Genomic DNA, 23,177 nt, shown 5'->3' with positions numbered 1-23,177 from the left:
ATACTACTTGTACACCTGATAATTCAACTATTTTTTATCTTCATGAGCCATGCTTCTGACAGTTCCATTGCTGGTGTTTCTAATCATTGCACCTCTCTTTGTTTCATAGTGAAAGAGTTCTTAGCAAAAGCCAAAGAAGACTTCTTAAGAAAATGGGAAAGTCCACCACAGGTATGTATTGATGATTTTATTTTGTGCTTTGCTCGTGTAGACCGATAACATCATGTGAGACCGCCTGAGGGCATCGTGTATATGAAAGAGCAGCCGTGTTATGCATTATCACTCCAGTCGAGATGTGGGATCAAATCCCTTTCAAAAAATTGAAAGTAACTATTAGACACACATGCCAAAGTCTTGGCAATGGTTCCAATAGTTCATAAATGCACACCTAATAACAAAGATTTGCTGAACAGATGAAAACCAAAAGTATAGTAAATGGAAAATATGATATTGCTGCAGGAAGGTGCAGCCCCAGTGAGATATATTGCATTGGTGCAGAACAGTAGCATAGTGGTTAGCTCAATGCTGTTAGAACAGCAGTGACCCAAGTTCAATACCATTGCGTCTGGGAGACATTTGTACATTGTCCCTGTGATTGCATGGGTTTCTTCTGAGTTTCCACCCACTTTCCAAAGACCTGTGCATTAGTAGGTGAATTGGTCACATGGGTGTTATTGGAAAGTGTGGGCTCATTTGCCAGTATGGCCTGTTACCATGCTGTATCTCTAAATATAATGCATTTAGGGAGAAGATAGGACCACTTGAGGGCCAAGAAGAGAATTTACACCTGTAGCAAGAGAATATTGGAAAAGTACTAAACAAGTGCTTCACCTCAGTGATCACTGAGGAGGAGGACAGGGAGGATAGTCAGATCAGAGTCAGATTTATTAGCATCGACTTGTGTGATGTGTAATTTAAATTCACTGTAGTATTGTGGCAAGCTTAACACTTTACAGCGCCAGGGATCGGGATTCAATTCCTGCCACTCTCTTTAAGGAGTTTGTACATTCTCCCCGTGACCTCATGGGTTTCTTCTGGGTGTTCCAGTTTCCTCTCACATTTCAAAGACATACTTGTTAAGGTTGGTAAGTTGTGGGCACGCTATGATGGCAGTTGTGAACTGCTCCCAGCACATCTGTGTTGGATATTGACGCAAGTGACGCCTTTCGCTGTAGGTTTTGTTGTTTCAATGTACATGTGACAAATAAAGCTAATCTTTAAATGTATTGTTTTGTGGCAGCAGTACAGTGAAAAGATATTAATATTGCTATAAATTGCAAGGAAGTGGGAAGAAAGAATATCAGGCGGGGGGGGTATACAGGTACTCTTGGGCACTTTGATATCAAGAAGGTGGTGCTGTTTGGTTTATTGAAGAACATTAAATTTGATAAATTCCCAGGGCCTAGGTTCGCCCCCAGATTATATAAGACCATAAGATATAAGAGCAGAATTAGGCCTTTTGGCCTGTCAAGTCTGATCTGCCATTTCATCATGGCTGATCTATTTTCCCTCCCAGCACCAATCTCCTGCCTTTTCCCCATATCCCTTCATGCCCTGACTAATCAAATATCTATCAACCTCTGCCCTAAATATACGCAATGACTTGGACGCCACAGCCGACTGTGGCATCAAATTTCACAGATTCACCATTCTCTGATTAAAGCAGTACTTCCTCATCTCCGTTCTAGAAAAATGTCCCTCTGATTTGAGGCTGTGTGCTCTGGTCTTATAGACTCCTCCACCATAGGAAACTGGAGAGAAGGGATTGCTGGGACCATGAGAGAAGTCCTAGAGGACTGGAGAATAGCCAAGATTATTCCTATGTTTAAGAGTGGCAGTTGAGACAAGCCAGGAAGTAATAGGTCAGTGAGCCTTGCATCAGTGGTAGGGAAACTTGGAGAAGATTCTCAAGGGTCGGATCTACTTGCATCTGGAAAAGCAAATTCACATTAGGGATAGTCTACATGGCTTTATGTGAGGGAAGTCATGCTAACAAACTTCAGTTTTTTTTTGAAGAGGTAATGAAGGTGATCACAGAACATAGAACATTAAAGCACAATACAAGCCTTCAGCCCACAATGTTATGCCAAACTTTTAACATACTTTAAGATTAATCTGACCCTTGCCACCCATATAGGTCTCTATTTTTCTTTAATCCATGTGTCTATTTAAGAGTCTCTTATATGTTTCTAAAGTATCTGCCTCTACCACCATGCCTGGCAGGGTGTTCCACACACCCACCACTCTGTTTAAAAAAAACACCTACCTCTGACACCACTCACAATTTTCTTCCTAACACCTTAATGTTATAAGACCATTAGACAAAGGAGCAGAAGTCGGCCATTCGGCCCATCGAGCCTGCTCTGCCATTTTATCATGAGCTGATCCATTCTCCCATTTAGTCCCACTCCCGCCTTCTCACCATAACCTTTGATGCCCTGGCTACTCACATACCTATCAATCTCTGCCTTAAATACACCCAATGACTTGGCCTCCACTGCTGCCCATGGCAACAAATTCCATAGATTCACCACCCTCTGGCTAAAAAAATTTCTTTGCATCTCTGTTCTGAATGGGCGCCCTTCAATCCTTAAGTCATGCCCTCTCGTACTAGACTCCCCCATCATGGGAAACAACTTTGCCACATCCACTCTGTCCATGCCTTTCAATATTCGAAATGTTTCTATGAGGTCTCTCCTCATTCTTCTAAGCTCCAAGGAATACAGTCCAAGAGCAGACAAATGTTCCTCATATGTTAACCCTCTCATTCCCGGAATCATTCTAGTGAATCTTCTCTGTACCCTCTCCAACGTCAGCACATCCTTTCTTAAATAAGGAGACCAAAACTGCCCACAGTACTCCAAGTGAGGTCTCACCAGCGCCTTATAGAGCCTCAACATCACATCCCTGCTCCTATACTCTATTCCTTTAGAAATGAATGCCCCCTTTTATTAGTCATTTCCAACTTGGGAGAAAGTCTGTAACTGTCCACTCGATCCATACTTCTTGTACATCTCTGTCAGGTCAATGAGTATAGAGCAATGGATGTTCTAAGCATGGGCTCCAGCAAAGCTTTCAATAAGGTCCATCATGGCGGGTTGATCCAGAGACTTGGTAGATTGGACTTACAATTGGATTGGCTATAGACGATGGAGGGGTGTTAGTGTTTCTGGACATCTGTGACCCAGTGGTGTTTTGCAAAGATCAGTACTGGAATTGCTCTTGTTTGTGACCATGTGTAAATGGTTTGCCCAAAAACGTAATTGAGTTGATTAGTAAGTGTGCAGATGACAAAAATTGACAGAGTTGTGGATAGTGAGGAAAATTGTCAAAGGAAATGATCAAAATAAGTTTATTATTAGAGTACATATAAGTCACTCGATACAACCATGATATTGTTTTCTTGTGGGCATACACAATAAATCCAAGAAATACAATAGTCCCAATGAAAGACTGCACCTATCTGGACAGGCAAACAACCGATGTTCAAAGGACAACAAACTGCAAATATGAAAAAGAGAGAAAAGAAAAAATAAATAAGCAATAAATATTGAGAACTTGAGCTGAAGGGGTCTTTAAAGTGAGTCCACAGGATGTGGAAACAGTTCAGTGAAAGGGTTAGTGAAGTTATCCCTCTGGTTCAAGAGCCTTATGGTTGAGGGGTAACATCTGTTCATGAACCTAGTGGTGTGGGTTCTGAGGCTCCTGAACCTCCTTCCCAATGGCAGCTGCGAGGAGAGAACATGGCCTTGATGATGGATGCTGCTTTACTGTGACAGAAGGATTCATCAGGCTCGGGACCAACTGGAAATGTGGGCAGAGAAACAGATGGACAAGTATTGGGAGGTCAAATGCAAGGAGAGTATACAGTAGATGACAGGATCCTTGAAAGCATGATTGTACCTTGCTACCAAGCTTATTGGGCTTTGCCCATAGCTCACTGAAAGTAGACTGAAAAGACTAGGACATACACAGTATTGAAAAACATAGGCTTTAGTAGGTGGTAGCACAGGCAGACATAAATAGGGTGGTAAAGAAGGCAGGCTGCACAGGGGCATTGAATATATAAAAAAAAACGTCCATTCTTCTTGTGAGCAACATCAGTTTCCTCCCACACACCTAAGATGCATCAATTAGGTTATTTGGCCATTGTAATTTGTCCTGTGATTAGGCTGGGGTTAATTAGTTTGGTTGCTGGACAGCATGGCTCACTGGGCTGAAGGGACTGTTCCGTGCTGTATTTCTAAATAAGTAAAAGTCAGGAAGTCATGTATAAAACTTTGGTTAGGCCATGTTTGGAGCATTGTGTGCAGTTGTGGTCCCCACATTCCAGGAAAAATGTAGAGGATCTGAAGAGGGTGCAGAAGAGGTTCACCAAGATGTTGTCCAGATTAGAGTTTTAGATATAAGGGGAGTGTGGACAAATTTGGATTGTTTCCTGAAACAGTGAAAGCTGGTTGCATAAAGTTATGAGAGACATAGGCAAAGTATATAGTCAGAGTCTGGAAAATGTGTGCATCAGGCAACAGGAAGTGTTTGATAGCATTAAGCTAGACAAATCCTTAGGAACTGATGAAATCTATGTTGGGCAGTTATGGGGAGTAAGGAGGAGCTAGCTGATGCTCTGCTGGAGAATTTTACGTTGCCCTTAGCACTGGCAGACTGGAGTAAACAATGTTGTTTCCATATTGAAGGGTGGTAGGGATAAGAGGAATCTACAGGCTAGTAAACTTTATATCAATCTCAGAGAAACTATTGGAAGATAATTCTTAGGGACAGGATTTATCACTTGGAAATCTGGGACTGGTCCTAGGGAATCAGAATGATTTTGTTTATAGAAAATCCTTCCTACCTCTCAAATCTTAGTGTTTTTTGAGAAGTCACTAATTGAGAAATAAAGATTTTAAAAGATTAGCTTTATTTGTTCTATGTATGTTGAAACATACAATGAAATGCGCTGTTTGCATCAGTGACCAACACACTTTGAAGATGTGCTGAGGGCAGCTCACAAGTGTCACCAAGCTTCCAGTGTCAACATTGCCAAGTCCTCAACTTAGTAACTCTTACCCCTATGTCTTTGAAATACGGGAAGAAACTAGAGCGCCCAGAGGAAACAAGTGGTCGTGGGGAGAACATACAAACCCCTTACAGACAATAGCAGAAACTGAACCTTGATTGCTGCCACTATTAAGTGCAACACTACTGTACCAGCCCTTGATGGAAAGAAGGTAGGGTATGCATGGACTTCAAGGTTTTTGACCAGATCCCACACTGTCCAGAAAGTTAAGGCATATGGAGGTCCAAGATATCTAGGCTAGTAGTAGGTCAACATTTGTAACCAGTGTGTACCGCAGAGGTGGTTCTGGGGACCTTTGTTTGTCATATGTAAGTGATGTGGATGAGAATGTCTGTTGTTTGCTGACAACACAAGTTGAGGATGGTTACCCAATGATACAGAGAGAGACATATAGTTGGGTGGAGCAGTGTCAAATGGAATTTAAACTGGGTAAGGGTGAGGTAATGCATTTTGAGTTGTCCAGTACTGGCCAGATGTATATAAATCTAATGTATACGTATTGATATACAACTGATTCCACAACCTACAGGTTCACTTTCAAGAATTCTACAACTCTTGTTTTATTGTTTTTTATTTGCACAGTTTGTCATTGGTTGTTTGTCAGTGTCTGTATAATTTTTCATAAATTCTATTGTATTTCTTTATTTTCCTCTATATGCCTGCAAGAAAACGAATCTCAAGGTTAGTATATGGTGACATGTATGCATTTGTGATAATAAATTTACTTTGACCTTGACCGTACATTGCAGGGATCTTTGAAATGCTGATGCACAAAGGGAGCTTGGGGTGCAGGTCCATTGCTTCTCAAATGACAACACAGGCGGGCAGTGTAGTGAAGAAAGCATTCAGCTTTTTTAAACAAGAAATTCCGCAGATGCTGGAAATTTGGAGTAGCACATTCAAAATGCTGGAGAAACTCAGCAGGTCAGGCAACATCTATGGAAAGCAATAAACAATGTTTTGGGCCAAGATGCTTCATCAGGACATCATTAGTTTTCTTGCTGTCATAGGCAGAGACACTGAGTATAACAACTGGGATATCATGGCACTGGTACAAGGATTGACGTGCCCTCTGACCTGCTCGTGCTCCTAATGTGTTTTGGAATTTGTGTTGGGTGACTTCATTGTTCAAAGAAAATTTACTATCAGAATACATATATGTCACCATATGCAACCCTGAGATTCATTCTCTTGTTGGCATTCACAGTAAATACAAAGAAAACAAAAACAAATAATTAATAAATGAACATTAAATATCAAGAACCTGAGGTGAAGAGTCCTTGAAAGTGAGTCTATAGATTGTGGGAAAAGTTCAGTATTGGGATGGGGGAAGTTACCCCCTCTGGTTCAGGAACCTGATGATTAACAGTAATAACTGTTCCTGAACCTGGTTGTGTGAGACCTGAGTCCTTCCTGATGGCAGCAGTGAGAAGAGAGCATGGCCTGGATGCTCATCATCTCTGACCTTGTTAGCTCTGGTGATCTCCCATCCACTGCCACCAACCTATACTTCCTGCAACCCGCACCTCCTGTCTCTACCTCCTACTCAAGGTCCACAAACCCACTTGGCAAGGTAGACCCATTGTCTCAGCTTGTTCCTGCCCTACTGATATCTGCAAACCTCGACTCTATTTTATTCCGCCCCCCACCCCCCCCAACCAATTCAGTCCTTTCCTACTTAGATCTATGACACTTAACATGTTCTGGATCTTTTCAATTATTTCAAGTTCCCAGGCCCCCATTATCTTACTTTTACTATGGACGTCCAGTCCCTGTACACCTCCGTCCCCCACCAGGAAGGCCTCAAAGCTCTCTGTTTTTTTCTGGACACCAGACCCAATCAGTTCCCCTCCACCACCACTCTCCTCTGTAGGCGGACCTTGTCCTCATTCTTAATAATTTCTCCCTTGGCTCCTCCCACTTTTTATTTGGTTCCTTCAAATCATGCATGGGCACTCGCCTGGCTCCCAGCTATGCCGGCCGCCTTGTCAGCTATGTGGAGCAGTCTATGTTCCAATCCTACACTGGTGGCTGTCCCCCACTTCTTCTACACTACATCGAATGCACTGGTGGACTTCATCCACTTTGTCTCCAACTTTCACCCTGCCCTCAAATTAACCTGGTCTATTTCTGATACCTCCCTCCCTTTTCCCAATCTCACTGTCTCTGTCTCTGAAGACAGCTTATCGACTGATGTCTATTATAAACCCATGGATTTCTCTCACCTTATCTCCTTGCTTGCCCATTGCCTCCCTGTGGTGCTCTTCCACCCTTTTCCTTCTTTCATGTCGTCTTGTCCTCTCCTATTAGATTTACCTCTTTCCCCGACCCTGTACCTCTTTCCCCAATCATCTTCCCAGCTCTTTACTTCACCCCTCCTCCTCCCAGTTTCAATTATCACCTTGTGTTTTTCCCTCCCCTCCCCCCACCTTTCAACTCTACTCCTCATCGTTTTTTCACTAGTCCTGCTGAAGGGCCTCGGCCTAAAACATCGACTGTACTCTTTTCCATAGATGCAGCCTGGCCTGCTGAGTTCCTCCAGCATTTTGTGTGTGTTGCTTGGGTTGGGTCCTTGATGGATACTGCTTTCCTGTGATAGCACTCCATGTTGGGGAGGGCTTCACCTGTGATGGACTGGGCTGCATCCACTTTCTGTAGACTTTTCCATTCAACTTGGTTAGGTTTCTATATATTTTTCCCCCTCTATTTCATGTAACTGGGTATTACTTATAAAATATGAATTACACTAGAGAGAGACAACAGAATTAGACTAAAGTTCAGCAAGCAGGTTGCCAATATATTTTACTAGCATTTAGTCATTAGTAACTGATTTTTACAAGCACAAGCTGCAAATATTAGCATCATATTTCTTAAACCTTCCAATATGTGAAACTTATTTGCTACCTCCCTTAAATATAAGGGGCATAGTTTTAAGATGTATGGCGGAAAGTATAAGGAGGATGTCAGAGGTAGATTATTTTTACACAGGGTAATAGAGTGAGTGGGCAGCCAGAGACTTTTTCCTTTTTCCCATGATGGAAATAGCTAATGCAACAGAGCATAATTTTAAGGTGATTGGAGGAAAGTATGGGGGGTGGGAGATGTCAGAGGTAGATTTTTTTACACGGAGTGATGAGTGCATAGGATGTGCTGCCAGGGATGGTGGTAAAATACATGAGGGACATTTAAGAGACTCTTAGATAGGTACATGGAAGGTTATGTGGGAGGGAAGTGTTGGATTGATCTTGGAGTAAGCTAAAGGGTCGGCACGACATCATGGCCTGTATTGTGTTGTTATGTTCTACGTGCAGAAGTTGGCCACCTATTCCAAGGCAGTTGTTCCTAAGTGCCAGTTGTTGCATGGTTGCTTTACTGAAGTGGCCATTTTTAAATAAGCCTGCACAGTAAGAGTTAAGGTAAATCATGTTTTAGGTGAAGACAAGATCAAAGCCTAACCAAGTGTTAGCATTAATTGGTGCCCTTACATGCCTGACCATGTAAGATGATCTGATAATTAGAAGCACAAACTTGGCAGTTATTTTCCATTTATATCTAGATCATGGTTTGAGATCAGCGCGCATTCTGGTATCTAAACTTGAGTGGGCTTCATCTATTGGACTGTAACTTTTAGGTTAGGGAGTTGAATTGTACTCCATTCTGAGACTGTGGTCTAAATGAATGGATTTAACTGTAGGCCTGTAATTTGACATAATTGATTTAACAGCTGGTTTCCAGTATTAGACCAGTTGATTATTGCTTTAAACATTTCCATTGTCTGATGAAAAGGTATGCAAAGAATTCATTATTAAGCATTAAAACCATAAAACACCGGAGCAGAATTAGGCCATTTGGCCCATTGAGTCTGCTCTACTTATTCCATCATGGCTGATATATTTCTCTCAAACCCACTATCCTGCCTTCTTCCTGTAACCTTTGACACCCCCTTACTAATTAAGAACCTATCAACCTCTGCTTTAAATATACCCGATACCCAATAACTTAGCCTCCATAGATGACTGTAGCCATGAATTCCACAGATTCGTTACCACTCTGGCTAAAGAAATTCCTTTTCATCTCTATTCTGAGGCTGTGCACTGCAGTCATAGACTCACCCACTGTAGGAAGTCCACTTCCACGTCCACTCTATCTAAGCCACCGACTGACCATCCATTTGCAGCTGATAATTACTTTTTTGAAACTTTATGTCCCCTTTTGTCCTTGAATGTTTATTTTTCTCCTTTAATTAGTAGGGTAACAGGCCCTTCCAGCCCAGTGAGCCCACACTGCCCAAGTACAATTAACCTCCTAACATCTATGTGTTTGATAAAAGCCACTTTACAGCTGGAGCTTAGTATGAACAATGAATATTTCTTTTAAAATTTTCATTTATTACTCAGATAAAATACAGTTGCTTTTTACATTGAATGTCAACTTGAAAGTGCTTTTCCAAATTTGCTTTTGTATAGGGTTCAAGATTAGCTTTATTTTTTTCACAGGTACATCGAACTATTCAGGGAAATCTGTCATTTATGTCAACAACCAACACAACCATAATTTATACGAGGTATAAGTGAGCTGGCAGCCTGCTTGCACAGCAGATCAGAATGAACTCCATTCCTTTTTGGATTCTGTATTTAAATCCCATTTTAAGATTTTTAAACCAGTATGTTGCCCATTCAGGTTCCATGTGCATTGATTCCAAAGGTCACCTCTGTTACTGAGCATTAATCTATATCTGCTTAAGGATCTTGCAGAGTAGCTCTGATCAATGGTGGGAAAGTTATTGGAAGGGATTCTGAGAGATGGGGTTTACTTGTATTTGGAATGACAAGGTCTTTCTGTGACCAGAACATGACTGTATTTATTTGATTTATTTATTGATACAGCACAGTAATAGGCCCCTCTGACCCAATAAGCCCCCAATTGCCAAATCACACCCATATGACCAATTAACTTATCATCTGGTACGTCTTTGGAATGTGGGAGAAAGCCAGAGCACCGAGAAGAAACCCAGGTTATCATAGGGAGAACGTACAAACTCCTTACAGACAGCAGTCAGGAATTGAACCCAGATTGCTGGCTCTGTAGTAGGACCATAAGACATAGGAGCAAAATTAGGCCATTTAGCCTATCGAGGTACTCCGCCATTCCATCATGACTGATTTATTGTCCCTCTCAATCCCATTCTCCTGCCTTTTCCCCATAACCTTTGATGCTCTGACTAATCAAGAACCTATCAACTTCCACTTACAAATATACCAAATGACTTGGCCTCTGCAGCTGTGGCAATGAACTGCACACATTCACCACCCCCTGGCTAAAGAAATTCCTCCTCATCTCCGTTCTAAATGGATGACCCTCTATTCTGTGGCTGTGCCCTCTGGTCCTAGACTCACCCTCTATAGGAAATGGGTAGTAGTATTATGCTAACCAGTATGCCACCTTGCTGGCCTGATTATGTCCTAGAGAATTGACTAAATTTAACTAAGTCTAGTTAAGGACTGATTTTCCATTTTAGAAATTTGGTCAGTTTTTTTTGAAAAGGTGACCAAGAGGATAGGGCAGATGGTAGACATTGTCTACACGGACTTTGACAAGGTCATGCATAGTAGGCTGCTCTGGAATGTCCCACCACATTCAATCCTGGATGAGCTGGCAATTTTCAGGCAATGTTGGCTTTGGGGATACAAGACAAAGAGTGTTTGTTTTCCAGATTGGATGCCTGTGACCAACTGTGTGCCACAGGGGTCAGTATAGGGTCATCTTGTTCTCACATATAGAACATAGAACATAGAATAGTACTGCACATTACAGGCCCTTCGGTCCACAATGTTGTGCCAACCCTCAAACCCTGCCTCCCGTATAACCCCCCACCTTAAATTCCTCCATATACCTGTCTAGTAGTCTCTTAAACTTCACGAGTGTATCTGCCTCCACCACTGACTCAGGCAGTGCATTCCACGCACCAACCACTCTCTGAGTAAAAAAACCTTCCTCTAATATCCCCCTTGAACTTCCCACCCCTTACCTTAAAGCCATGTCCTCTTGTATTGAGCAGTGGTGCCCTGGGGAAGAGGTGCTGGCTATCCACTCTATCTATTCCTCTTATTATCTTGTACACCTCTATCATGTCTCCTCTCATCCTGCTTCTCTCTAAAGAGTAAAGCGCTAGCTCCCTTAATCTCTGATCATAATCCGTACTCTCTAAACCAGGCAGCATCCTGGTAAATCTCCTCTGTACCCTTTCCAATGTTTCCACATCCTTCCTATAGTGAGGCGACCAGAACTGGACACAGTATTCCAAGTGTGGCCTAACCAGAGTTTTATAGAGCTGCATCATTACCTCACGACTCTTAAACTCTATCCCTCGACATTTAAAAGCTAACACCCCATAAGCTTTCTTAACTACCCTATCTACCTGTGAGGCAACTTTCAGGGATCTGTGGACATGTACCCCCAGATCCCTCTGCTGCTCCACACTACCAAGTATCCTGCCATTTACTTTGTACTCTGCCTTGGAGTTTGTCCTTCCATGGTGTACCACCTCACACTTCTCCGAGTTGAACTCCATCTGCCACTTCTCAGCCCACTTCTGCATCCTATCAATGTCTCTCTGCAATCTTTGACAATCCTCTACTCTATCTACAACACCACCAACCTTTGTCTCGTCTGCAAACTTGCCAACCCCGCCCCTCTACCCCCATATCCAGGTTGTTAATAAAAATCACGAAACGTAGAGGTCCCAGAACAGATCCTTGTAGGACACCACTAGTCACAATCCTCCAATCTGAATGTACTCCCTCCACCACGACCCTCTGCCTTCTGCAGGCAAGCCAATTCTGAATCCACCTGGCCAAACTTTGCTGGATCCCATGCCTCCTGACTTTCTGAATAAGCCTCCCATGTGGAACCTTGTCAAATGCCTTACTAATATCCATGTAGCTCACATCCACTGCACTACCCTCATCTATATGCCTGGTCACCTCCTCAAAGAACTCTTATCAGGCTTGTTAGACACTACCTGCCCTTCACAAAGCCATGCTGACTGTCTGATCAGACCATGATTCTCTAAATGCCCATAGATCCTATCTCTAAGAATCTTTTCCAACAGCTTTCCCACCACAGATGTAAGGCTCACTGGTCTATAATTACCCGGACTATCCCTACTACCTTTTTTGAACAAGGGGACAACATTCACCTCCCTCCAGTCCTCCGGTACCATTCCCGTGGACAACGAGGACATAAAGACAATGTTGGCTTTGGGGGTATAAGACAAAGGGTGTTTGTTTTTCCAGATTTTAACAACTTCCCACTCACTTTTGCTTCCTTATATGCCCTTTCCTTGGCTTTTATACAGTCCTTCACTTCCCTTGTCAGCCACGGTTGCTTAGCCCTGCAATTTGAGAACTACTTCTCTGGGACATATCCATCCTGCGCTTTCTGAACTATTCACAGAAATTTCAGCCATCTCTGGTCTGCCATCATCCCTGCCAGTATCATCCCCAATCCACCTGGGCCAGTTCCTCTCTCATGCCTCTGTAATTTCCTTTATTCCATTGTGATACTGATACATGTGACTTATGCTACTCCCTCTCAAATTTCAGTCTGTATTCAATCATATTATGATCACTGCCTCCTAAGGGTTCCTTTGCATTAGGTTCCCTAATAAGACCTGGGTTATTACACAACACCCAATCTAAGATAGCCTTTTCCTCAAGCAGGCTCAAAACACACCCTGCTCTAAAAACCCATCACGTTCTCAGCTTCCTTTCTAACTCCCTGTATTCTGTTTTCAGGACCTTCTCCCTTTTTCTGCCTATGTCGTTGGGACCAATATGTACCATGACTTCTGGCTGCTTACTCTCCCTTTTCAGGATATCATGGACACATTCAGAAAGACCGCGGACTCTGATACCTAGGAGGGAAACTGCTATCTGTGTTTCCTTTACGCATCCACAGAATTGCCTAACTGTCCCCCTAACTATAGAGTGCCCTGTTACTGCTGCCCTTCTGAGCCGCAGGGGTAGACACAGTCAGTGCGAGGGGCATGGCCACTGTTGCTACTCACAGGTCCCCCCCCCCCAACAGTACTCAAAATAAAGTACTACCTGAAATCCCATTTCTGACACCCAGAACAGAACACTGACTCTACAGACATATCCCCTATTCACCTAACAGTTAATTCAGAAAATAAGAAATAAGGAGTGAACTTACCTGTTTACCTTGCCTCTGCCTATTCTCGCTGAAACCTTACTACTTGGACTCAGATTACTCCCACGATGACCATTCCGCTAAGCGGTACGCTTCTTTTCTTGAGACTGGGTTTTTAAAGTTCTTCACCGGACCTGTGCGAGAACACTTCTGCTGTGTCTGTGCATTACTCCTATCAACTAGATCCAATACAGCACAAAAACAACAATAAGGTAAAGAACATAATAAATTTTAAAAGTACAGTAAGTATATACACATAAGGCAGCTTATATACATAGGTTGATTGTATGTCCATATAGCAATGCTAGGCACAGGAGCACCTATACATAAAATGCATAAGGTGATTAACAGGAAATGATAATGTACTGATGGTTGGGGGTATGGAGAGTTGGGATAGTGGGTGGAAGTGTTGATCAGCCTTATTGCTTGGGGAAAGTAAGTCTGGTGTTCCTGGTGTGGATGCTACATAGCCTCCTTCCTGATGGGAGTGGAACAAACAGTCCATGAGCAGATTAATTGGGATCCTTCATGATATTACTGGCCCTTTTCTGAGCTAGGTGATTTAAAAGAGGTAAATTCTTCACGTGTAATTGATAGCTGAAATGAGCTGCTAGAGGAAGCAGGAACAGTAACAACAGTTAAAAATAAACAAAAGATTCTGCAGATGCTGGAAATACAGAGCAACACACAGAACGTGCTGGAGGAACTCAGCAGATCAGGCATCATCTTTGGAAGAGGGATTAAGCACGTGATGACAATGACCCTTGAAATGATGACATTTCTGGCTGAGACCTTTCATCAGGACTCCAGTTAAGAGAGCTGCTTAACAACAGCTAAGAGGTGCTTGGACAGTTCCTTGACAGAGCAGGACGTAGAAGGATGTGGAATTAATTGGGGGTGGTTGTTGGGGAATAGTATAAATAGGCACGATGGTTGGCAGAGACATGGTAGGGAAATCAGTTCATATCAGTGCGTATTATGGCTGGGTCCATGATGCTGATGTACCTAAAAGGGGAGAGGGGAGTATCAGTTGCTAATAATTACAGTAATTTCTCACAAATTGCAGATAATTTGCCAAGGTGTTAATGGGGTTGCTAAAATTGGCTTCACATGTCTAGATTCCGTGGCAGAAATTATTCAGTTTCTGTTGGAAATCTTTTAAATTGTATGCTGAAGTATTTTATTGTGGTCCTTCAGAATGACTACGTTTGCTTGTATAACTTGCAAAATCTATTAAGTAAGTCCCCTTCCTTGAGGTGAGTTTCATATTTGAGTACTATACCCTCTGAAAGAAGCAACTCCAGAAAAGTCACAAGGTGTTTGGGAAAATTAAGGAGAAGGCACACCAATGAAATATTTCTGGATATCGAAAAAAACTAAAAAAAAACAATATCTATATTTTTCAGAATACTGCAGGCCTAGATGATTTTGAAAGGCAAAAAACACTTGGAACGGGTTCTTTTGGAAGAGTTATGTTGGTGAAACACAAAGGCACAGAACAGTACTATGCCATGAAGATACTTGATAAACAAAAAGTAAGTATGTCTCTTTATGTGAAGTAGCCAAGAGAGTTTTTTTTGTTTGTCATTGACTCTTGCTATCACTGTACTAAAATATTTTCAATAGGATCTTGTAGATTCCTTACTGCTATATACAACATTAGCATTTAAAGCAGCAATGAAGGTCCTCCAACCTTGATGTTGGTGGTGTTCAGGATTTCCTTCATCATGTCAGTAGCTTCTTCTCAGTTCTCACTGCTGTCAGCCATATAAGTCCCGAGTGGAGACTCACGTATACCTTCACACTCAGATATAGAGGATTCTTCATTGCTGTTTCCATAACAGCTTTGTTTGACTCAGCAGGGTTGTTAGCCCTGAGCTGAACCTCTGAACATGGAGGACCGGTGGATCATTCTTAGTCTGGCCTCTACCTTTTGACCTGTTTGGCGTGGGTGATCCTACCGAGAGGAAAAGCATAAAGCTCTGGCTTCCAGCCAGCATGATTCTCCAGGTCATTGAGGCACACAAACCTTCAAACCCTATGACAAGGTTGTGGTCCTCTTGGGAGGTTTGACAAAATGTTGCTATGATTTGTCCTAATTACTAAATGCGGGGTGCTGTCTGGAAAGATGTGCACAAATCTCGTTTAATCTTCACAGAGAGAAGCAATGCTTACAAATACAGAAGTGTCTTTGGTAAACTTTGTGCTTTGGCCTTTTCCACATAATACAGAGAGATGCTGAAAAGGTCATCTTAAGATAACATCAGAAGTGTAGCACAACTTCAAAGACCATTTCCTTCTAAAGTCTAATGTTTTGAGACTGCAGTGAGCACATCGTTTAACTGTATCAAGCCACAAGCTATGAAACTGAGCAATTTTATACCACTTGGTAATGCATACCATTTGATTATTTTATTTTCAAATAAATCTTGCTTTGAGAATAAATAGCATTAAGAATGTCTGGGTCTCCAAATATTGGAATTCACCTGACAATGTTAGCAGGGCTGCCTACCACACCAGATGTGTCAAAGACTGGCACAAACATGATTGTAAATATGGTCAAATATGATGGCAGAATATAGTATTAATGGTAAGACTCTTGGCAGTGTGGAGGATCAGAGGAATCTTGGGGTCCGAGTCCATAGGACGTTCAAAGCAGCTGCACAGGTTGACTCTGTGATTAAGAAGGCATACGATGTATTGGCCTTCATCAATCGTGGAATTGAATTTGGGTTCCTAGAGGTAATGTTGCAGGTAGATAGGACCCTGATCAGACCCCACTGTGCTCTGTTCTGGTCGCCTCACTACAGGAAGGATGTGGAAACCATAGAAAGGGTGCAGAGAAAATTTACAAGGATGTTGCCTGGATTGGGGAGCATGCCTTATGAAAATAGGTTGAGTGAACTCAGCCTTTTCTCCTTGGAGCAACGGAGGATGAGCGGTGACCTGATAGAGGTGTATAAGATGATGAGAGGCATTGATCGTGTGCATAGTCAGAGGCTTTTTCCCAGGGCTGAAGTGGTTGCCACAAGAGGACACAGGTTTAAGGTGCTGGGGAATAGGTGCAGAGTTGATGTCTGGGGTAAGTTTTTTACTCAGAGAGTGGTGAGTATGTGGAATGGGCTGCAGGCAACAGTGGTGGAGGCGGATTCAATGTGGTCTTTTAAGAGACTTTTGAATAGGTACATGGAGCTTAGAAAAATAGAGGGCTATGGGGAAGTCTAGTAATTTCTAAGGTAGGGACATGTTTGCCACAACTTTGTGGGCCGAAGGGCCTGTATTGTGCTATAGGTTTTCTATGTTTCTATATTTCTTTCTTTCTTTTTTAATCTTTTTATTAATTTTCAAATTCATAAAGATAACAACAATACAAATACAAAGAGATTGGGATTACATTATTGGTAATTGACATATGCAAGTAAAAACTACAATAATATTAGTATATTAGGCCTCCCAAACTCTTAATATAATTAAACATGATAAAAAGAAAAATGAAAAAATATCAAGAAAAAAAACAAAATTAAAAAAAACTAAACTAAACTGAACTAAACAAAGCTGGGCTATTATATTACATCGAATACAATCATTAATGTCATTAACTCCGCTCCCCTGTCTGTATATTTTAGGTTAATAAAAAGGATTCAGGTAAGGTTAAGCTACACCAAAGTGACACCTCTGATTTTTTCTAAATTTAAACAAGATATAGTTTGGGAAAACCATTGAAATGTAGGGGGATTGATCTCTTTCCAATTCAATAAAATGGATCTTCTAGCCATTAACGTAACAAATGCAATCATCTGACAAGCTGAAAATGATAAATAACTATGTTCCATCATTGGTAAACCAAAAATTGCGGTAATAGGATGAGGTTGTAAATCAGTACGCAAGACTGTTGAAATAATATCAAAGATGTCTGTCCAAAATTTTTTCAAAAGAGGGCAAGACCAGAACATATGAGTCAAAGAAGCTACCTCTGAATGACATCTGTCACAAACAGGACATATGAGAGGGAAAACAAGCTAGTTTATGTTTAGACATATGGGCCCTATGCACTACCTTAAAATTGTATCAACGTATGTTTAGCACATATAGAGGAAAAGTTAACTAATTGAAAAATTTTCTCCCATTTCTCTATAGGTAAGTGAAGTTGAAGTTTCCTTTCCCATTCATTCTTAATTTTATCAGATATACATGCTGTATTTTCATAATCATGTCATAAATAGTTGCTGTTGTTTCTGATTAGGATTTAAACCTAAAAATTTTTCCGTGATATCAGTTGGATATGAAGTCGGAAAGGTAGGTAGCATAGTATTTTTAAAGTTTCTAATTTGTAAATATCTAAAAAAAATGGGATCTGGGCAAATTATATTTATTAGACAACTGTTCAAAAGACATGAAACAGTTATCCAAGAATAAATGATGAAAAAATATTATACCCTTCATTTTCCATATCAAAAAGGCTTGAGTTTCTATATTTCTAAACACCTTAAAGGCATAGATTGCGACTGACTAACCTAACCCACTTCCAGACGCCTGCAGCCTAGAACTGGAAAGCTGAAAGCAAGTTCAAGAATGGAGAACCAGAGTTTTAATTGGTATTTGAGCATTGGCTGTCATCAGAATCAGACCTAATATCACTGGCATATGTCATGAAATTTGTTGTTTCACTGCTGCAGTACATTGCAATTCACATTAATTTTAAAAGCCTATAAATTACAGTAGAAGTTTATATAAAAAAAAAGTTGTGCTACAAAAAGGAGGAAAAATAGTGAGGTAGTACTTATGGATTCATTGTCCATTGAGAAGGCTGATGGTGAAGGGGAAAAAGCTATTCCCGAAATGTCGAGCGTGGCTTTTGATGCGTGTACCTCCTCCTTGATGATAGCAATCAGAAGAGGGCATGTTCTGTGACTGGGGATCCTTAATGATGGATACTGCCTTTTGAGGCATCGCTTTTTAAAGGTGTCCTCAGTGCTGTGGAGGTGAATGCTTATGATGGAGCTAGTTGAGTTTACAATGTCCTTCAACCTTTTCTGATTCTGTGCAGTTACTCCTCCATACCAGAAGGTGACGTAACTAGTTAAGATCAGTTGTAGATCTTGTGCTTTGTAACTTGTCAACTGAATGTGCTCTTGGAGGAACACACACAAAATGCTGGAGGAACTCAGCATCTATGGAGAGGGGTAAACAGTCAGTAGTTTCAGGCAGAGACCCTACGTTTTCCAGTACCTGCATAATCTCTTGTATTTATGCTCTCTAGAGAAAAGCTGCTATTGTAGTAGTCAGTTAAATGCAGCTGGTGACTGATGCACTTGGAGTGTGTGGTTTTACAGTACAAGAATTCAAAATGCAAAAATGCTGATCCAACACAATTAAACATATGGAAAGAGGTTTGATACTTTAAAAACAAATTGTTAGGAGCTTGTTAGAAGCACAAGAGATTCTGCAGATGCTGGAAGTCCAGAGCAGCACACACAAAACACTGGAGAAATTTAGCAGGTCAGGCAGCATCTATGGAGGGGAATAAGCAGTTGACATTTTGGGCAGAGATCCTTCATCAAGACTGGAAAGGAAGGGGGCAGGAGGCAGAATAAGGTGAGGAGGGGGACAGGAGTACAAGCTGCAGGTTGATAGGTCAAGGAAGGACATGTCTGTGGTAGCTAGTCTAGATGAGCACATAGTCGAAGAGTCAAAGACCAGCAGAGATAATTTAGAACTTGGAGCCTCACTTTCTCAACAAGTGTATTTTAAAGAGAGTTATTTTGAATCAGTTTGTAGAAGTGTAAAGCGAGTTAAATGAATCCAGAGTAGTGCATCTTTCTTTAGCATACAATATTGTGAGGTTGCTGCATTTTATTGCAGATCAAAGGCAGGAAGACCTTGGCCTCTAATTATAATTGAGGTGTGCTTCTGGGTGGTTATGGAATGTTATCATTGTTTTTAGTAGACTGTTCTACTGACAGTGGTTTGCAGTGCAAATATATACTTATGTTCTTTCAAAACTGAACAGAGATGAGGAGGAATTTCTTTAGCTAGAGGGTAGTGAATCAGTGGAATTCATTGCCACAGCTGGCTATGGATATCAAGTCATTGAGTATATGTAAAACAGATTATTGATAGATTCTTGATTAGTCAGGGAATCAAAGGTTATGGGGAGGTGGCAAGAGAATAGGGTTGAGAGGAATAATAAATCAGCCATGATGGAATGGCAGAGCAGTCTCAATGGGTTGAATGGCCTGATTTTTTTCTTATGTCTTATGGTCTTAAGGTAACTGGTAAATGTGTTTTCAGTTACATGATGTGGTTGGATATAAGCATGCCACTTAAAAGCGCATTAGGAAGAAAGTATAGGACCCTTAGGTCCCACACCACCAAGTTTTGGAACAATTATTATCCCTCAATCATCAGGCTTTTAAACCAGTGCGGATAACTTCACTCACCCCGACACTGAACTGATTTCACAGCCTATGGTCTCACTTTCAAGGACTCTGGAAGTTCACGGTGGCTGATTATTTATTTATTTGTTTGTTTTTTGCACAATTTCTTCTCCTTTGCAAATTGGTTGTTTGTCCATCTCTGTTGTGTGCAGATTTGCATTTATTCTACTATGTTTCTTTGTATTTATCATGAATGCCCACAAGAAAATGAATCTGAAGATAGTATATGGTGACATATATGTACTTTGATGATAAATTTACTTTGAAGTTTGTCAGGAACATTCTAAGTTCCCAAATTGAGAGGATGACAGAACAATTGTATTAGCATGCAAACATGGCCATTTTTCTAAAGAATCTGAATCAGGTTTAATATTACTGGCATATGTCATGAAATTTGTTGTTATCTGGCACCAGTACTTTGTAATACATAATTTAAAAACTGTAAATTACAAAAAGTACATACATTTAAAAAGTTAAATTAAATAAATAGTGCAAAAAGAGAAAGAAAAAAATAATGTGTTAGTGTTCATGGGTTCAATCTCCATTCAGAAATCTAAATGCCTCTAAAACACCAAAATTTGGAGGTGTGCTGCTAAGGCTAGTTACATGGATGGCAGGTTTGCCATATGGGTGTAAGTGAGTGGGGCCCATACTCTGGGGTTTAGAAGGCTGAGTGGTGTTCTCATTAACACTTACAAAAATCTTGCAAGCTCATCAAGATGGATGCAGGGAGGACATTCCCCCTTGCTGAAGGATCATAGTCCCAGAAAAGGGGGAAGACCACTTTGAACTGAAGTACGAAATCCCTCCGCAAAATTGGTAAAATGGTTTATTATTCTCATCTGTACCAAAGTACAGTGAAAATCTTGTCTTGGATACCATTCATACAGATCAAATTATAACAACAATGTGTTGAGGTAGAGTCATAGAACATTACAGCATAGAAACAGGCCCTTTGGCCCGTTTAGTCCATGCTAAACTATTAATTGACCTAGTCTCATTGACCTGCATCCAGACCATACCCCTCCATACCACTCCTATCCCCACACCAATACAAATTTCTCTCAGGTGTTGAAATCAAACCCTTAACCGCCACTTCCGCCGGTAGCTGGTTTCATGCCCTCACAGGCCTCTGAGTGCAGATTCCCCTTATATATTTCACCTTTGACCTTTAATGCATGACCTCGTTCTAGTCTCACCTAACCTTGGTGAAAAAGCCTGCTTGCATTTATCCTATCTTGAGCGGGCTCTGTGTGAATATTTTTGGTTATAATTTTATATAGGTAGGACAAGGGAAAACAATAACAGTGCAGAATAATGTGTTCCAGTTACAGGGGAAGTGAAGGTTGATAGTAAGGTGCAAAATCCTAATGGATGGATTGAGCCAAATTGACTAGGGGACCATTTAATAGTCTTAACAGTGGGATATATGCTGACCTTGAGCCTGATGGTGCATGCTTTCAAGCTTTTGCAATGTCTTTCTAATGGAGGGGTTGCAGAAAAAGAGAGAATGTTCCAGAGATGGGTGATGTCTTTATGCTAGCTGCTACTCTGGCAGGCTGTGGAGGATCAAATTTCATTCAACACAGTTCGATTGATGCTTGGATGTGAGAGAAATATGGCTCTAAATGTAACTTGTCAACTTGTACACACCCAACAACAGTACCTCAACTGATGAAGGCGGGTATGTCATGCGCTGCCTTTCGCACCCTATCTACTTGTTCACACCCTATTTCTATGTTCATCATGGCTCTTAAAGGTCCTGACATTTACAGTATACTTAGTTTGAGCCCCCCCCCCAAAAAAAATCAGTACCCCTCACTTGTTTCAAGGAACCACAAAGTCATGATCTTTCATATTGAGGGTGATATTGTGGTTGTGTTGTCATATGAGGAATATTATAAATGCAGTCTGTCCAAGCAGGAATCCCATAACAAAACCCCACTGCCGTTAGGCGCCACAATAGGGTAGTGATTAACATATAACATATAACAATTACAGCACGGAAACAGGCCATCTCGGCATTATCCACAACTCCACCTATATTAGTATCATCTGCATACTTACTAATCCAATTTACCACCCCATTGTCCAGATCATTAATATATATATGATAAACAACATTGGACCCAGTACTCATCCCTGAGGCACACCACTAGACACCGTCTTCCAATCTGACAAACAGTTATCCACCACTACTCTCTGGTGTCTCCCATCCAGCCACTGCTGAATCCACTTTACTACTTCAATATTAATGCCTAACGATTGAACCTTCCTAACTAACCTTCCGTGTGGAACCTTGTCAAAGGCCTTACTGAATTCCATATAGACAACATCCACCGCTTTACCCTCGTCAACTTTCCTAGTAACCTCATCAAAAAATTCAATATTTGTCAAACATGACTTTCCACGCACAAATCCATGTTGTCTGTTCCTAATCAGACCCTGTCTGTTCAGATAATTATATATACCATCTCTAAGAATACTTTCCATCAATCTTCCCACCACTGACGTCAAATTCATAGGCCAATAATTGCTAGGTTTACTCTTAGAACCCTTTTTAAACAATGGAACAACATGAGCAATACGCCAATCCCCCGGTACCATCCATCCCTGTTTCTAATGACATTTGAAATATTTCTGTCAGAGCCCCTGCTATTTCCACACTTAACTTCCGTCAAGGTCCTAGGAAATATCCAGTCTGGACCCAGAGACTTATCCACTTTTATATTCCTTAAAAGCGCCAGTACTTCCTCTTCTTTAATCATCATACTTTCCATAACTACCCTTCTTGTTTCCTTTACCTTACACAATTCGATATCCGTCTCCTTAGTGAATACCGAAGAAAAGACATTGTTCAAAATCTCCCCCATCTCTTTTGGCTCAGCACATTGCCGTCCACTGTGATTCTCTAAGGGACCAATTTTATCCCTCACTATCCTTTTGCTATTAATATAACTGCAGAAACCCTTGGGATTTATTTTCACCTTACTTGCCAAAGCAGCCTCATATCTTCTTTTAGCTTTTCTAATTTCTTTCTTAAGATTCTTCTTACGTTCTTTATATTCCACGAGCACCTCATGTGCTTCAAGCTGCCTATATTTATTGTAGATCCCTCTCTTTTTCCAAACCAAATTTCCAATATCCCTTGAAAACCACGGCCCTCTCAAACTTTTAACCTTTCTTTTCAACCTAACAGGAACATAAAGATCCTGTACCCTCAAAATTTCACCTTTAATTGACCTCCATTTCTCTATTACATCCTTCTCATAAATCAAATTGTCCCAATCCACTCCTTCTAAATCCTTTCGCATCTCCTCAAAGTTAGCCTTTCTCCAATCAAAAATCTCAACCCTGGGTCCAGTCCTATCCTTCTCCATAATTATATTGAAACTAATGGTATTGTGATCACTGGACCCGAAGTGCTCCCCAACGCATACCTCCGTCACCTG

At 41.2% G+C, this 23,177-nt stretch overlaps 1 protein-coding gene across 1 annotated transcript in view; it reads left to right on the top strand.

Annotated features, from left to right (window-relative positions):
- Window positions 1-23,177, top strand: part of LOC140205737 (cAMP-dependent protein kinase catalytic subunit beta) — a 239,223-nt gene that overhangs the window by 176,055 nt on the left and 39,991 nt on the right. Inside the window, exons 2-3 of the mRNA XM_072273292.1 lie at window positions 110-171; window positions 14,695-14,823. Coding sequence (XP_072129393.1) covers window positions 110-171; window positions 14,695-14,823 — 191 coding nt within the window. The remainder of the gene's footprint in view (window positions 1-109; window positions 172-14,694; window positions 14,824-23,177) is intronic.

This window comes from Mobula birostris, chromosome 12, assembly GCF_030028105.1.
Source record: "Mobula birostris isolate sMobBir1 chromosome 12, sMobBir1.hap1, whole genome shotgun sequence".
In the NCBI taxonomy this organism is placed as follows: Eukaryota; Metazoa; Chordata; class Chondrichthyes; order Myliobatiformes; family Myliobatidae; genus Mobula; species Mobula birostris.
Note: the sequence above shows the minus strand (reverse complement) of the source record. Positions and strands in the feature narration are given on the sequence as shown.